Source organism: Thermobia domestica, chromosome 6 (assembly GCF_964235325.1).
Source record: "Thermobia domestica chromosome 6, izTheDome1.hap1.1, whole genome shotgun sequence".
Classification (NCBI taxonomy): Eukaryota; Metazoa; Arthropoda; class Insecta; order Zygentoma; family Lepismatidae; genus Thermobia; species Thermobia domestica.
Window position 1 is genome coordinate 169,157,086 of NC_137459.1, and position 18,782 is coordinate 169,175,867.

The 18,782-nt window shown below is 35.8% G+C and overlaps 1 protein-coding gene across 1 annotated transcript in view; it reads right to left on the minus strand.

Moving 5' to 3' along the window:
• Positions 1 to 18,180, minus strand: part of LOC145688316 (mitochondrial carnitine/acylcarnitine carrier protein-like) — a 109,232-nt gene extending 91,052 nt beyond the window's left edge. The window contains exons 1-3 of the mRNA XM_081762356.1: positions 17,981 to 18,180; positions 6,883 to 6,997; positions 1,044 to 1,240 (exon numbers count right to left, since the gene is read on the minus strand). Of these exons, the coding sequence (XP_081618482.1) occupies positions 1,044 to 1,240; positions 6,883 to 6,997; positions 17,981 to 18,070 (402 nt within the window). The 5' untranslated portion in view covers positions 18,071 to 18,180. The remainder of the gene's footprint in view (positions 1 to 1,043; positions 1,241 to 6,882; positions 6,998 to 17,980) is intronic.
• Between the last annotated feature and the right edge of the window lie 602 nt (positions 18,181 to 18,782).

Below are 18,782 nucleotides of genomic sequence, written 5' to 3' on the forward strand. Positions count from 1 at the left end.
ACACTCAATATAAGACAGTAAAACTCGCTATTTAAAACTCCTTTCAACACTTTAAACAGAATTAGCACAAAAAACGAAACTCAACTTCTTTTAATAAGTATCGTACGTTAATTGATGTATGACAACAAAAGTAATCAAAGTCCTCTGTTCATCCTTATCAAAAAGAATGGAAAATTAGAACTTCCGAACTTGTAAATAAGTTATCTACAAATATTTAAAATTGAATTTAAATCGACTTGTTACACTTGTACGTAGGATGCAGCGTGTGAAGCTTTGAAATTAATGTGCGTTTTAACAATACTGTACACATTCATATATTAATTCAAAATCAGTCCAGAGTATATACGTACAAGTAATTCTGAACGACAGAGTTATACAACATATTACAAACTTTCGTCTACTTGCGACTAATTTACTTGCAAACATTGAAAATATACCGAATGAAAGATCAAGGTTCTTCACTATCCTCCCCAATCACTTTTATTACCATTTTAATGAATAACAGAAAACATCAGACATTTATAGAATATGTGTATGCTGTCTTGTATTTACAAAATGTTGTTAATAAAATAACAGATGATCTTGCAGCTTTCCTTGCAGCCTAGAAATCTTACTCGCATTTTACAAGTATTACATAGCTACTTTCCAAAATTAGCATATTCTTCATTGACAATTTGTAACTATTCAGAAAAAGTGGTGGGAAGCGTAATGAAGAGCCTTAATAATAACTTAGTGATATGTTCTTAAAAGCGAAAACAATTTCTTCATATCTCAACATTAAGTAAAGCTGTAAATAACAAGCTAGGCGTCATGAAGTAGGCGACAAAAACAAATTACTGGTGTTTGGCTCAGTTATGTATTAATTTCTTAGTCATATTGTTAACCATTGCATCATAACTGAATGAGGCTATTTCAATTTCATGCGTAAGCTTAACTTATTTACATGATCTTCCTAAATATTTATAAATTCACGAAGAATTATACGTCACACACCAATCCTGCCAATGACACAACTTACAGATCAATTCAGTTGTTACAATTACCTGAAGGAGACACTTGATCCGCTCACCAGGAGCCATTATAGTAGAAGTGAAAATCCCTGAGAAAGCGCCAGCAAGAAAAAGTTGGACCAAGTTGAGATCCTTTCCCTCCTCGCGGTCAAATAGACGTTTACCTACTCCAAATCCAAAAAAACTCAGAGCAAATATTGGTGCTACTCCAACTACGGGAGCACCCATTCCTGGAAAAATTAAGTGAAACCCGCCATTAACATTCACTCACAATGGACAATTTTCTGTTAGTTAAAAGAATCCATTCAGTTAGTCCATTTACTTCTAAGGCTTGCAGCAACATACTTCACAGAAATATGTTAGATTAATAATAAAACATTTGAAATTTTTACTCTGTATGGTTATAATGTCCTGACATAACACAAAATATCGTCAGCCTTTATCCTCGGCCAAGTAGACGCCATAGGTATCAATATGGGATTGGTCCACACTTCGCATTTATCATAGCTTGGAGACATTTCCTACCAAATGTCTGACTTCGAATATCTTCTGAAGAATTGAACTCCATTTTTACAGCAAAACTAAGACAGAATTAATAGTAATGTTGGATGATGAGTTTGTTTTGGCGTTTAAACCAATCTCCCATATATTATCATAATCTAAGCAATATTGTACATATATTTAATGATCAGAACCACAGATGTACTTCCACTTGAAGGTAAGACTGTGGTTCGGTGCGTAGCTGATGTAATTTTTTCCATAGATGTCCTTCAGGATTGGGATTTGGGCAGTGTTATGTGTGAGAAGTGTATTTCAACCACACCACAAACAATTCCTCAAATAACCCTCGTTGTATAAATATGCAATGTGGTGCTTGTGAAGGCAAAACTATAACCAAAGACTCAAAAGGCTCTTGTAACTACGTGCATTCAGATCTGTGTATAGGAAACAAAGGATATGCAACGAGAAACAACCTTAAATAGTAAAATCGCCTTTCCCAAACTTCACTGTTGACAATATATGACGGTAATGGATAGTTCTCTAAACACAGCATTCCTATCAGATTTCCATATTATACACCACGGCCTTCACAGGATCATCTTCTATTGTTAGACGGCCTAGTTGGGTTAAACTTTACACAATTTAAGTCAGTGCTTCTCATCCGGACAAAATCTAGCAGCTTTGGTGAACCATTTGCTTCAGCGCTATATGGCTTTGGTTTGTAAGTATGGTCTGATGGATGGCAGCATACATGACCCATCAAGTCGTAGTTTGTGTTTTAATTGCTGCTTCTGTTTCACACTACATAACCCATACCCAACTCAAGAAGGGCTGAAATTTTGATTTCTCGATTCAGCACACAACAGCTGTATTTTATGGTAGAAGTCTGACCGATATATTCAGTTCTTTGTTCTTCGAAGTCAATTGTCCGTTTCAAAACATAAGAACCTTGTCTCACACCACTACCAAAAGGGCAACCCAACCCTTCTTAGGATGGTGGTTGGTGGATGTTGTCAGATGTCCGATGTATTAGATAGAAGAAACTAAAAAGAAAGAAAAAAAAAGGAAAACAAGGGGAAAAAGAGACACAATGTTATTGTTTTTTGTGATAAAATCAAATAAAAGAAATCTGGGGAAAAGGGGACGTTTGGCAACTCCTTTTCTTCTTTCTAACCGAGGGTCTCTTAGATTTCTTTCTTTGTTCACTTAGATTTATGGCCTGTTGACAAGGAACAGAAGCGTGGGGGTGTGCTGTGAATTTCCAGGAATCGAGGCTTTCTTGTACTGAAACCCAGTATATATATTATATTATTATTAACTACGGAACGAACTGACCCATTTGTCCACGAATTTTCCTGACCTACTTACATTTGAAGGGTAAGGGAAAAAAAGAAGGAATGTCAGAAAATTGCATTTTCGAGAAAACGGCATTTTAATATGGAATACAGCGTAAAAAGAACAGGGTTAGTCAAAATATTTGCCCCTTGTTACGTGGATATTTATACATCTACGCATGCATGCCATATACAGTCAAATAGTATCAAGAGTCACCAACAGATAGGACAAAGCACCCGAAAAAGCACGCACATGGACATTCCTTGTTTTTTCCCCTTACCCTTCATTTGTTTTCTTGTTTGAAAACTGTCGTCCAATTGGTCTACTCATTGTAAAGTTACAGAAAAAGAGCATGTATGGAATGGTTGTGCATCTCTACTGGCGAGTGTACATGACACATCATCATGGTTTTGAAGTTACTAACAGGAAAGCAATGAACATATTTACTTCTGTCATCTTTAGCATCAAAGCAGGCGGAGGAGGTATGGGTAAGACTTTTAACTTCGCAATAAGGAAGAACTTGAATGGATTGGAATGACTTTCAGTATGGAAGATCATACACTGTAATTATTATATACTAAAGCAATAAATCAGAAATTCAACCCTTATGGTTCAGTTAACCTATGATATGACACTATTGGGCATAAAATGAATAGGAAGCAGATCCCACCTGACTGATGAGGTATGACTGAATATAGCAACGAAGAGACAGAAACAACAAATTTCGAATCTCAAAATATATATATATATATATATATATATATATATAATTATTATTATTATTATTATTATTATAAATGGTTTATATATTTAAACCGGTAAGTGTTTTACGTTGTCAAATTAACTTAACATCAAATGCAGAAATTAAACTTAACGTAATCTAAGCTATTATACAGACAAAATTCAGAACAGGGTGTCTTCTGGAGCTGACTTGGATATTTCCAATATTTCCAGTGTCCTTTAACGATAATATATATATATATATATATATATATATATATATATATATATATATATATATATATATATATATATATATATATATATATATGTATGTGTGTGTGTGATGGTCTCCACTCACGCCTCACAGCCAATCCTTGCCTCACCTGGTTCACCATATTACATATATTCAGACTTTTACATTCCCATTACATTTCGTACAGAAAATACTGTTACGTAGAAGATCAAATAATTACAAATATCACAGAATAATATGTTTAATGTTTAGGCTTACACATTTAGATGTGCTACTGTCTTGACACTTCACAAATATTAAACGAATACATATTGCATATAAAATAAGTTAAAAGATAAGATTTTCAGGATACGATCTGACTATTTTGCTCAAGATGTTCATTTCTGTTTGCAAAGCTTCTGCTTCCTCCTTTGCAAACTGGAACATAGCTTTGCGTTTAATTTCTAGTTTCCTGATCTAATCAGCGGCAAGTTTTTTTTTAGTGGCTACTGGCTACCAAGTTAACTCTATTACTACCTACGCTCAGATAATGAGTTTGCTATCTTGAAGTCTCAAAGTGAATTCTTACATTTATTCAGTATTATACAATAATTTCCAGTTCATTTTCAGCATTTCCAGTATCGATACAAATTTCCAGTAGTTTTCCAGTATCAGTATACATCCTGTAGAAGAAATATTATTAAAATTTCCATTCAAAATGCAATCTAAAACACCATACGAATCATACATGAATAAGTGATATTATTGAAACAATATTATAAGTGAAAAAGTTTGTAAACAGAACGCTGCAGCCTAGTTGTTGCGCATCTAATCCTACATTTCCCCACTCCCTTCTCCGCGACGATGATGTTTTGCAGTGTTGCAATCTGGAGGGAGCGGAATAGTCTGAGGATTTTCTACGACATTTGAGTGTAAATGCTGTATATTGATTGCACTAAATTTTTAATGCATTTTAATATTTTCTCTTTGAATATTAAATGAATTAAGTAGGATTAGGGGTATTCCTTACCAACGTAATATATGAATTAAAAGGTGGAAAAGTTCGCAATGAATCTTAATGAAAAATAAATAAATAAATGATAACAGAAATCACCTTCTAAATATTTTCCATTTCTCCTTCAGTTTCACTCTCCCACTCATCTGAATCTGTATCGGCCGATGAATCTGAGTCTGAATCGGTTTCACCAAATCTAGTTATCAGTTCATCTACACGCTCATCCATAAGTCCGTCTCTTTCAAAGTAAGAATCTTCAATTTTTTTCACGTGTTCAGAACATTTTACCCATTTCTGTGGTGAATATTCATTAAATAACTTTCCCAGTAATTCTTTCTTTTCATCCAGTGAATCGGAAATGCATTGCCTTGCTTTGCTCTTTATTCCCCCTCCCCCCCCCCACACAAGTTCAATAGGATTTAAGTCTGCGTGGTAAGGTGGAAGTCTTATTATAGTGTGCCTCGCGTTTATAAATTTCTTGTCAATCGCGTATTGTTTCACATAAGGTACATTTTGAATTCTTAAGAAAAATTGTCTTTTGTTCATTCTCCACAATGTATTTACTCTATTCTCCGCTTCAATTTCGGTTTCGTTTATAGGTTTGTCTGTCGCTGATAGCCACTGTATCATGTCGCTTTTAAGTGAAGACATAGACAGTCTTTTATTGATTTGAACATTGTGATAACTGGCATTATCAACGACAACAACGCTGTTTTCTGGAAGATTAGGAAGTAGTTTTTCATCGATCCATTTTGAAAAATTTCTACTGTTCATCTCATCATGATAATCTCCACTTTTTCTGCTTAGATTTGGACAATAATAGAGCATTATCAACAAACCCAAATTCCCCTCCTGCATGGACCATAATAAGACGTGGCCCTTTTCCAACAGTTTCTGTTGCACCTATTTCACTCTTACTTTGCCAACACGCCAGTACTGAATGTGAGGCCCGACACGAGTTAGCATTTAGGCCCGACCCAAGGGCGCCGATTTCTCTGTAAAGTTGGGGGCATTCAGATGCAGAAGGTATATACATGAGGATTTTAAAGCAAATTGCATTCAAATTATGCCAAATAATGTATATTCATAAATACAATAGGGGGCCTACATGACCTTTGGGACCTCGAACATATAACTAGGGTGATAATTAAATCAAATATTTTAATTGCAACTATACCAAATATTTTGATCCGCACTTCTGGAAGAGAAACTAGCTGAAATAAAAGAAATCGTTGACGCATTTTCGAAAGCGGGATTAAATGAAATGGACCACTGATATGAGAATTACGAGTCGATACTGTAGGTATAACGCTACACGGTAATATTTGTCATTTATTTTAGCAGGTGATATTTGTTGTAGCATAAGTTTGCTGAGTTAGTATCACTGGTACTTTCAAGGCCAGATCAGTGGATGGAAGAGTAGTGGGGAGGGTGGTGGAATACGAAGTGCTCCGCAGCGATCTGCGCATCTTGGTTTGAAACTTGTCGAGTTATAGCACAATGTATTAATTCCATTACTGAAATTACCACGACTATGCTACTAAAAGAGCCTTCCCTTCTTGATCTATCAATAAAGTACGAAATATCGGCATTATATTCATTATTTCACTCTCGTTAAATTCTTGAATATATTTTTATAAATATGCTTTCTAAATGTTGAATAAACATAGTCTGCAAAAATAAATGTTAAAATGTTTGTACTCTCTCAATAACGCGTATTGTAACCAGAAACAGGACCATAATGGATTTTAATTACAGTCTAATTGGATCTATTTCTCTCCTGTTAGAAACTACCACTAGAAACATTTGTCTCGTGATGGTTCGGTACGGAAAGGAAGAAATGATCGTAAGTTTCCTTCATGTTTCTATTAGAAGAGCAGAAATTTCCGCTATTGAATTTTGCGCAATGAATCGGATCGCACAATAGCTGAAATATTAAATTAAAATAAACAATAAAACATTCTGATATGCACTGGGAAATATATAAATAAAGCTACAGAAATAATAAACTATACGAAAAAGAAAAGAGATAAACTGAAAAAGAATAATAATAAATCAATTGATACCTTTATATAGTCCTCTAATTCCTTCTCTTTCGACTGTCTTTCTCGCACAGTCCCATGTGCCTGTAAACATTGGTGGTTGTCCGGGTGGTGGTTTAGGCATTGTCTGTAGTCTTACCTTGAAAAAAGAAAGGAAGAAAACTTCAACACATGAATACTAATTATAATGTTTCCACGCAATTCTTTGAAATATAAAGTAAATAATAAATGATCGGTTAATTCCAGAAGTATCTGGTAATCATAAACTTTGTCAAGTACTGACTTCTTGATATAAAAATAGGTATATGATTCTAAAGTACTTCAGATGATGCTGTGTAAAATGTTAAATTTGTTTTCCGAGCCGGCCAACAGTGGCTCAGAGGTAGAGCGATCACCTCTGGTGCGTGAGGTTCCTGGTTCGAGCTCACCTTGCGCTAAGTGAGCTTTGTGATAGACAAACACTGTATGTGTGGATATTCTCGGGATTCTCCCCTTTCCTCTCACTTCCTTCATTCCAGCATTTTATTCATTATCATCATCATCTCCCTTTATCTCTATGTATAACCGTTGGACATTAAATTAGAAATTTCATTTCATTTGCTCTTCGGATATGAATAGAAAGCAAGCCAATATGCTTTCATTCTTTTTCCATTTATCTTTCTTTTTAAATAGCACTGTCCTTAAATTAGAGTAAAAGAAATTTTAATACTACTACTAACAGAACTTATGTGCAAGCATTTCGTTAAAATAATCTTACTACCAGGCAGTTCCAAAAGTTCTGCACCATACAAGGAGGAAAATGAAACACGAATGTCAGAAACAAAGACAAACCTTTATTCAGCGAAGTACAGGCCATCATGTTCGATGACCTTCACCCATCTTTGGGACAACAGTTCAATTTGTTAAAAACACCAGGTGGCAGGTTTAGAATTGAAAAACTCACGACAGGCAGCATACACCTTATCATATAAATTGAATTGCCGACTACACAAGAAATGTGAGAGAGAGCGAAATAAATAATATATGATATAATATAATCTGAGGTTGTAACATCTAGACTATACGCAGAATGAGGTAACTTAAACCTGTTAAGTTCAGTCAAGGTGTTGGTCACACTACGAGACCAATGACTCGGAGCATTGTCAATTTGCAGCAATAACCTTTTCCTCCTCGTTAATGCCAGATATTTCTCGCTCAGAATGGAATACACTCGGCGTAATTGTTCAGAATACAGTTCATCTATTACAGCACGAACCTTCGGAACAAAATCAAAATGAATTACACCGTCGATATTCCACCATTTTCCCAAATCTGTCCTGTTTCACATTGGCTAGGGCTTCATGTCCTTTTTCACCCACTGTTTACGTGCTTAAGGTTTTTTCCAAAAACACCTACTTCTCATCTCCTGTCACAATTTTCCTCCAGAAACGAAGATCATGCGTTTATATATATGTATATATATAACGAAGTCTGGCAAATTGCCACTCTGCGCTGGCCCTGCTTCTCTGTCAGCTCATGGGGACTTTGTTGGGGATGTTCATTGACGTACTCCGTGCCATGAAATAGACGGTTTACTGTCGATTTGAATGCCCCATCCACTTTTGATAACACACGTGTACTTGATTATGGTTCAGCACTCACATCATCTTGCACAGGGCCGTTAATGTCGATCGGAAGACCACCCTCGCGGGGCTTGTCTGCGAGGCTTAAATTACCCAAAGTAAATTTTTTGAGCCAAAGGGAAGCTGTCGATCGATCCACTACTGCTTTGTTCTCTACACGACAAATTTTCTCCGCTGCAGCTTTTGCAGTTAGTCCACTTTTCCATAGAAGTCATGGCACAACTTGAATTGCAATATGGTCCTCACTCATGTTGCCCTTTTTGATTTTACGGGAACACTAGGTACACACGCAGCACTTGCTTTAACTTGATTCCACGAATTCGTCCTCTATGCTTGCCAACAGTTTTCACTGGTGGCGCCACTTATCCTCCCGAAGCTTTACCTCATACAGGTCAGTGTGCTGATGGTGCAGGACTTCTAGGACAGCCTGGTAATTGATTTCTTCAACAATGCCTTTCAAGCGGCGAGAAATCACATGTTGGCGAGCAATACGTAATATTTGTAGGTGATATAGTCTAAGGATAGTGAATCAATAAATAAACAGTGGCACAATAGAAATTATTTCAATAAGATAAATTCTCACCAACTATGTGACGTTTCTTTTATATCTAAGAAACTCCCTCGTGGCTATGTGGTTAGGGTTGGCACGAGAGGTTAGGGTTCGATTCCCAGTGGAGCTCATGTGATTTGGATTCCATGCCAAGCTGTAGGTCCTTATTTCTTATAGCCTCCGAGCTCAAAGGGATGCTAAACTCCACATCAACAAATCATGTTATATTTAAATCATCTGAGACAAGTATGTTACTCCGTTTTGAACTTATTATAGATATTGAATAATAGGGAAAATAACCTTTAAAAGTTTTCCTCGGAAAGGAAATGTCATACAGTTACTGCATGAAAAATTATTACATTAACAGATGAAAATATGCCACAATTAATTGTTTTCAATAGGCGCAAAATACTTCCGTCTAATGAATCGCATAGAGATACTTTTTCAACTGATTAATTCGAATTACAGTATCTTTCCAACACTAATGCTATATGAGAGAGCACTTTCTGCTTAAATTGGAATTCGAATCCTATTAGACATTTTGATCGAGGATTTGTCCCTCACCAGAAACCAAACCAAGGACCAAGAGCACTGAGTTTATCATTGAATATCACAAAATATGCATATTCACGTTTTCTTTATGAGGCAACACTATACACAAAATAGGCTAAAATACTGAATGATATTTCCATCTTGATCCTCACTGGAAATTGACATAATTATAAGGAGTCGAATATTAAATAAAAGTCGTAACATAGTATATCTTGGGATATGGATAGGATTTAACACAATTCGACCACATAAGATCGTAGAAATTAGAGGGATCAGCTACTGCATCTCTCACGCAGATAAGGATTCTCAATTTTCACGGCAACAACAACACATCTCAAATATATCAATTCTGAACAGATAGCAGCAGATCGTTAATACTGTAAGCTCCCACGCGTACTGCAGGAACATATCCACTCATGATTAGCAAATACAGTAACCACTCAGCAAGGAAAACAGCACAAAAATCTTTTCCCAATTCAGCACCTTTCAACCCATGAATCAACGTAATATGTGTTCTCCACAAGTTTTAATAGTCGTCAACATATCTAGATACCACTCTTAAATAATGTAGGCTAGTAACGCGCCTAACCTAGGCTGGAGAACATAACACTGAATCACGAACGAATGTGGTGTTTTCTGCTGTTCTCAAAGCCAGTTGAGTCAGTATGTGAAGGAAAAAGATGCATACAGACAGCAAGATGCCGTGCTGGTGGCTTTGAACGATGTGTATTGTTGATGGTCGCAAGATCAACAGTAAATCAGAAATTGGAGGTCTTGACAAGTATGTATACAGAACTCGTAGCAGGCATTTGCACCCTCTCAAGCTAGCTATGCTTCCCCGTCAGGATGGTTCTATTTACCGATAAAAGTGCCTTCTTGTTCCCAAAAATACGTCTGCAGTAGACTTAGAACTGGTGGATCACTTTGAATAAATCAAGTCATAAACTAACATCGATATTTGAATTCCTGTGTTAGAAGTTATATATTTTTATCCAACTCTATATTTCAGTAAATTCCCTATAACCATCGTTAAGAAGTACGAGTGAAATCTTTAATAAAGGTAACAGGGTAGTTACCAAAATAATGGAAAGATCCATTTACTCCAACACGTAATTACTCTTTGTGAGATAGCACCATTTATATACTGAGTCTGTGATAGCGTTTTGTATTACTGAATAATGGGTCAGGCGGTGTAGCATAGATTCGACATTTTGGGAGATCAGGTATAACCTACGGTACAAACGTTGTTTCCTAACAACGACACAGTTTCTCAACACGACAGTGTATCAAAATACAGCCAAACTTATTCAGGCTTAGTTTTAGGAAGATTAGAATGAACTTGCACACACCTCCCCTGGGTTGCTTTTCTATCCGACTTGAATGTGTGTGGTAAGTTTTGGAGCAGAGTGTCCGGTTGATTTTCTCCTCCATTATCGCTGATAGAACTGAGTGTTGCACTGCGTGAAGAATGGTCCATTATTCCTCTGCTAAACGTTTCACGGATTATATACCTAAATTCCCCTATGAATACAAGGTACATCCCTACATTAAAATAAAAATATCATGTAACAAATACTCTTAGTACCGTATCTTCCTTATGCTCGTTGTACTACCTGATCTAAACTGATCTATGTTCGTTGATTTATCTCAAATTCAGTTAATGATAAATACAAAAATAATTACAACACTCTTTTTCACTACTTGTATACACCCCAAATAGTACTTGCTATTTTGTTAAACACAACTTCCGTTATGATATTCGCACTCCATCAAATTTTTAAGAGTTACAATAAACAACAAATTGACTTGAGATGAACATACTGTTAATCTAAATAAATAAATAAAAATAATAATAAGCAGTGTTCGTTTTGTGATTCATAGACTACGTGGATCTGTTTCAAAACAAAATTTACTTTTATTATATTATGCCAAGTTCCAGTCTTTATTAAGTATTGGAATAATTTTCTGGTGAGCTTCCTATCTCAGTGTTACTGTTTTTCGCTTACAGAAAAGGGCAAAAACGACCACTTTTAATCTTTTGTCAAGAGCTTCCTGTAAAAGTGTCTTTTAGTCAAATAAAATTTTAACAGTCCCTTGTTTCTATATATACACACAATTACTATAGGCCTATATACTAAAAGGAATAAAAGCAGTTTTATTCATGTAAATGATACACCTTCATACGACACACGACAAAAGAACAACATATACACATTATATCACAACTATACTTAAATTATATATATATCCTTCCTATGTCCACTAAACTGTACAACTGTACAATAAGCTGCCGACTTACCTGAAGAATATTAAAACCATATCGAAATTTAAAAAAAAGAGATGTTCAAATTTCTTTGTCAAAAAATGGATTATAATGTTAATGAATATTGAAATGATCTTATGTAAAGTGAATGTACTGCCATTTATACTCAAATATCTCAATATTAATTACGATTCCTATGTATTTGTCTCTGATAGATTATGTACAAAATTCGATGATAAAGGTATGAATGATATTATTTGTTAACATATCATTCATTGTAATGTCATGGCATGATATGATGTTATGCGAACTCTTTGTAATTCACGCAGTTAATTAGAAAAAATGCTATCCACTCGTCTTACCCAACCTGTATGATCACACTACTGCTTGTGTAGAAGTCGATTTACCTAAAGCTCTAACGAACAAAATGTATATGTAAACACATTAAAAAATACACCAACAGTAAGTCATCTGCTTATGTGACGGCAATCTTTTCTCTTTTAGGAGGTTCGACCCATCTCTTTATACAATTAAGTTCACACATTATTTTATATGGTGTACTTCCTGCCTTAAAATGATGATTTCCGGTATATACTTCCGGAAGAAAAAGGAATTATGTGCCCCAATTGTACTGTAAATGGCTGTGATTTGGAGATTCACCACGACTTTATACTGTGAAGTAGCCTACTTTATATTTGATCTGATATGTTACAAATTAAATAGGCAACTAAACTATAATTACCAAAAATAGTAGGTTATAAATCTCACTGTAAACATTTCACCAAATTGTTACTATCTTACCGAGAAAGGCAATAACTCTTTGATGAAACGTTTACGGTGAGATTTGACATCCGGGTATTTTACCTAGGTAGTACGTACACCTTGATTAGAGTACTTTATAACAACTTACATTAGAAGAATTGAAAGAATTAATTTATCAGCAAGAAACGAAAAGAAAGTTAGATGGATTCCCAAACCTTCCTTTCTTATTGTACTGAAACCTGAAAGGAAAAAGTTTTGTCTGGAAAGAGGCCTACTGTAAGTATGAAGTGCAAAAGAAAGTAGAGCGAAATTATACGACAAGTAGTAGTAATAGTAATCAGTAATTGCTATTATGACTTCACAACAACATATAGGTTCCTACTAGTATAGTGCATATTTAAACTTGCACAATATACGGTAAATATGGTTAGTGCTGGCCTCGTCTTTCGATCTCTAACCCTCACTTACTCACATGCCTTCGCTTTCGGGCGGCGGTAATTTTGTCGCCGCAAATGATCGGTTACTTCTGGAACACAATGTAATGAACAGAAGAAAACAACAGCACAATAAGTGTTATGCATGTTCGTTTAAATTTAAGGTGCTATTCCATTTATTGGGGCATACATTTGTAAAATCTACAGAAGAAATATGTTACTTCAACCATTGGGGTTGAATGATTGAAATAAAAATGAGCGAGCAACATCTATGGCGTTTCTCCTTTGAAAATAAGGAAATAAGTGAAATAAATAACGAAAGGTAACATCTTTGGCGTTGCCAGTCATTTTCCTGGTAGCGTCAAGTGAAATGAATAATAAAGAACGCCTTCGGCGCTGCCCCTTTGAAAATGAAGAAATGAGTAAAATAAATAACGAAGAGCAATACAGAAAATCAATGAAATAAATAATGAGCAACGCCATTGGAGTTGCCCTTGTCGATTCCCAGGCCACCTGACATGCCTTTTCTTGCCTGAACTTTGGGTTAAATGTCACCAGCCAGTATCACCAATCAGCTCGGCGACCTCGGAAACCATAGACTAGACACTAATATCGTCACTTTTCGATTATTTTTACACGTGCCCCCTATACACACCTTTCCCCTCGGGGTGTTTTGCCTAAATTTGAGGTTAAATGTTACTAGAAGTGTCACCATCCATCTCACCGACCCCGAAAAATGCGAATTCGATACTAATATCGGCCGTTTTTTTTTTATTTTATACGAGTCCCCCTTTTACACCCTTGTAAGGAGCGCTGCGTGTCTAACTCCTACAGTATTTTTTTTTTTTTTTTTAATTCTAAGTTATATTGTATGTTTCTCCCCACCGAAAATTAACATGGAAACTTGTGCACCAAAGACGTACCGCCTAAGCCACTAGACTAGTGAGTAAGATTTGACTAAGCTTATTGCTGTCATTATTTTAGTATCTCGCCATTATGCTCCAAGCCTAAGGGAGCTGAAGATATAGAAATAAACGAAATTGTGAAGGGAAGGAAATGCGAAGAAACGAGAGAACTCAAACGAAACTCACGCACACAGGTGTCCACAAAATATTACTAGCAATCAGAACTGCGTAATATTGTTTTTTATCCATACCACTATATAAGAGTACATAAATTGGTGATTCGTCATCTCCCAAGCCATACTACTGTACATATTAATGTGAATTTTCGAGAGCATACGAATTTTGTCAGAAAAGCACGTGATAAAGAAGGATGAGGTTCAGAATTTCCCTCAAGAATAGTGTATCTCACGAATTACTGGCGTTAGAGATATGAAACTCGGTATATGGATTTTTCATTAAAATAAAGGGAAAATGAGTTTCAGTGTTTTCGAAAATTCCGCTTCAATGGAAGAAAGGCGAACATTTCAAACGTTTTACTCAAATTATCCGTTCTTTAATCAGAAAGTGCCGAATGTGAGGATTCGCTTCTACATACACATACTCCAGTAGTCAGCTACCTATCATTCATTCAATTTAAATGTACATTTCTACAACTGAGACACTTAACTAATACTGTACGTAGAATACTTTTCTAACGATTTAATGAAATAAGTAACTATTATGAAGTCACTAATTGCATTATGCAAGCATAATACAGTTAGAATACCAGCCTGGTATTATAACCATTTTAATTCTTGTATTTTCCTGGAATTGAGGGGAAAAAAGATTAAGGATTTATGGCTGGCCTAAGTTATTTCTCTAAAATTTATAGGACAGGTAATGATTTTTTTTCCCCCTGATCATAGGTTAGTCTTTTAATCTAAGGTAACTATGTTAAAATCAGTTATATCGATATCTAATTGATTTGATGATTTAAATTACTCCGAAAATGTCGTGTTTCTGCACGTTTTTAATTCCAAGGTTGCAACTGCTCTTTAACTACTACTACTATTATTATCTGTTCCGTTCCTAGAGTTGCCTGATTGCCAAAACAATACAGAATAATCATAAATATTTACATCCTAACTCATGCTTCTCATTCAGTACCTCATAGCCTAGCTACGCTTTCTTATAGTAAGTAACCTACTTGCTTTCTATCAAAACCTAATTAAAAACGCGGTTTATCTTTTTATAAGTAAATTCACGCACAGATGCGTGTTAGCCTACCTTGAAGAGAAACAACTGAAACCAGAGTGTCATAGAGAGTCAATTTCAAGCATTCCAACCAACGAGGAATACCTGGCAGCTGTGAAGTTATCGAATACTTGAAATCGAATCTTCATGAAAAAGCAATGTTGAAGGTCTTCTTTAAGAAATTAAAAGAACTGCTGACCGTGAGGAAAATATGTCTAACAGTTTACGAACGAGTGATTCAGCGTTTCTTTCAACCAGTCCAAAGACATCTTCTACTGGAATAGACTCGGTGTCAGATGTTTTTGCAACCAAGTGCGTTGAGGATACTGTATCCAAAGAGTCTTCTTGTTCTACACTAATGAACACAGATAAGGCTATTGTTCTGTCCGAAGAGGATCGATCTGCTACATAAGTACTTGCTAGTGAGATGTTCGATAATCTTAGTCCTGGAACATACCAAAGTTTAGCAATTGGCCGTCTAGAGCCTACAAATATATCTTCGATATCAGAAATAGACGTTACGTCTGACTCAAACCAGGAAAACAACATATCCGTTATGGCATCTTGTGCTGAAACGACGCAAGGTGAAAGGTCTGCTTCGGTTTCTACAATCGGTAGTGCCAGAAATAACTCCATATGATCTCAGAAGAAATTCAAAGAGAACCTTCCTCAAATACTTCCATATCATCTGCCTTTGATCAACAGTAGTAGCACTAGTAGTTGGCAAGACGAGATGCAAGAAGTTGTTGAAAGCCGTGTAAGGCCTATGAAGAACTGATAAGCGATATTTAGAACGACACACTTAAATATATTGGGTGTGATTTTTGTGATCACAGGTACCACTTAAAATGCACGTGCCTCAGTGAATTATCGTACGAGGAAGCTGCTAGACAAGTGTTTGTATGTCCTGAATGTGCTTAATGAACTCCATATTAAAGGGTTAATGTCATAGCTAAGTATCAATATCAATATACATATAAATTGGCCTATATATTAGTTTTAAATAGGCCAGCCTAAGCTGAGGCACATTTGTCTTAGTTTATGTTAAGTACAAGAAGTCTTTTTTCCTGTATCGCAATATATTTTCCACGTAGTTCTTTTTTTTAATTCTGAGTGCAATATGTTTGTCCCTTAATTCGCTAACTGGGGAATTGGTCTCTTAAATTCCACTAAAAAAGTCAATTCTATAGTGTGGCTGAGTACTGGTTAAAGTAATGGCTGACCTTTGGTTTTCGTAGGCCGACTTACTGTTTTTTTTTTTTTATATTTATTTTTTGGGGGGGTTCTGGTATTTTTTTTTTTACTTGTGTAATTATTTATAAAAGATTTCCTATGTGAGATGTGAGCTACACAAACGTAAAATTTAAACACTGATCTTTGTAATGGCACATGCAGTACAAGTTATTAGTAAAAAAAATGAATTTTTTATACTTTAACAAAGTTGAAAATCTCCTTAAATGGCCGACTATTGGCACGTTTTCCCTGTATCCACATCATTCGTTTCTACGTAATCAAAGGGTGAAACAAGTAAACCGTGCATACATTTGTATATCCCTCTTATCTAAAGGACATATTCGTGGGACGTTAAACAGAAATATTTGTATATGAAATATTTCTGTTTAACGTCCCACGAATATGTCCTTTAGATAAGAGGGACGATTGATTAAGGCAGGTGAATGATGATGGAAGAATTTGTCGAATAAGAATGTGGGACGAAATGGAAATACCCAAGAAAACCCACGGGCACGATGTTGTCCACCACAAAGTTACTTGGCCAGGGAACGAACCAGGGACCCCATGCACCAGAGGTAAGTGCTCTACCATTGAGCTCCCATGCCCTGGGGCATACATCTCTAAAATCTACGGAGGAAATGCTACTTTATTGTAGAATAGGATTGCATAAGTAATCATATTAACTTGGGTATTTACCTTTCTATGTATAGTAATGTAGAAATACGAACTGCAATTTGTTTTTTTTTTTAACCACGTAGTACTCCATAAGGAAGAAATTACGAAGTGGTGTTCAATGTGAAAGCAGTGTACAAAGTGGTCACGGAAGAGTTGCAAAGCTGTGCCCCATACAAGGCAAGGGTTTTTATACCATATGAAGTATTTCTCCACTATCTTGGTTTAGGTGTACTATACCCATCGTCGCTGACGAGCCTCCTCCCTACAGACACCCCATGCTTCGCTCCTGTCCTGACTCGGTTAGATAGCATTCGTGCTTTGTATTGGTTTCTGTTTTCATATGATAGTGTTCTAGGACAAGTCGGTATCTGTTTTATGCACTGTAATTTTTACGCCATTTGTCCACATGCTGTACTTATACTCAACCCTCCTTCAGTTAATCCAACTTTTTCCTTAAGAAACACATTCTAAGAGTGCATTACCTCCTAAGAGGTGTTATATTTTATGAATATAAGTATGCTCCCATAAAATCTTATAGCATGAAAAACTATTTTAATCATTATCTGGCAATATCAAGAATCCTATATTTACATCATACGTTATGTATTCGACAAGGAATAAATTTTGTTTACTACTTAACGCACTAAAAGATGGTCCTTGCACTAAATTCATAAACAAAATTTTCAATATTATTTATTACACACATTTCTCCCCATTTTCAGGTAAGCTGTTCTTATTCTAGTTTGTTTAGCATTGTTCTTGTTGTCACACTAATCAGCGTGCTTTGCATTAGGAAAGTAGTTTAGAGATTAGATTGAATTATGAATGTCTCCACGGGATACAGTACGCACAAATATGTTATACATTCAAAAAATAATACTTCTGATACACACCTTGATCGTGTCAAGAGGGTGGCCTACTATGACAGTACAAATGCCACCAAAGCCACCTGACACAAAATACTTAAGCGGATTTTCACTCATCTTGGTATCGTGTAAGAATGACTCGACTGGAAGCACATTTATTTTCTTCTACAGCCTCTAGCTTATCAAGCTACTGTTTACACTGCTCGTACATTTGCCGTTCGAAACTATGAAAAATTTATAAAAACGTTTAACATTGGCGTGCGAGGACAGAGGAATCATATCTTCTTCTTCTGCGCTTGCTACTTGCCAGATCGAGGTTCGCTCACCCGGCAATTATAGACGGTGTTTTCAAAAGAAACAGATGATGAAATTAGATGGATCTTTAGAGATGCTTATAAGATGCGAAATAACGTAGATCTTTGTAAATAAAGATAATAGGCATTAAGAACAGGTGGGGATAAGGTGAAAATTAACGAATATACATTAAATGGACCAGAATCGTGAAATTTATGAAGAATAGCGAGAAATGGCTGTCGATGTTGTTGGTAGAGAGGACAAGAGAAAATGAGTCGATTGACGGAGCCAGTATCGAGACCACAGTTACAAAGTGGAGTAGTGCGTTTTCGGAGAAGATATAAACGGTGGGAGTCTACAGAATGTTAAGTCTATTACGGATAAGAAAAAGGAGGTAGGAGGGAGAGAAAGTTTGATGAATGAACCAAGATGGAGAGCAGAGAACAAGGATGGTGCCAGTACCAACGTACCTTTGTACATGATGCATTATAAGCAGTCCAACGTTGATAATAAAGTGTAGTAAGTCGTGGAAAAA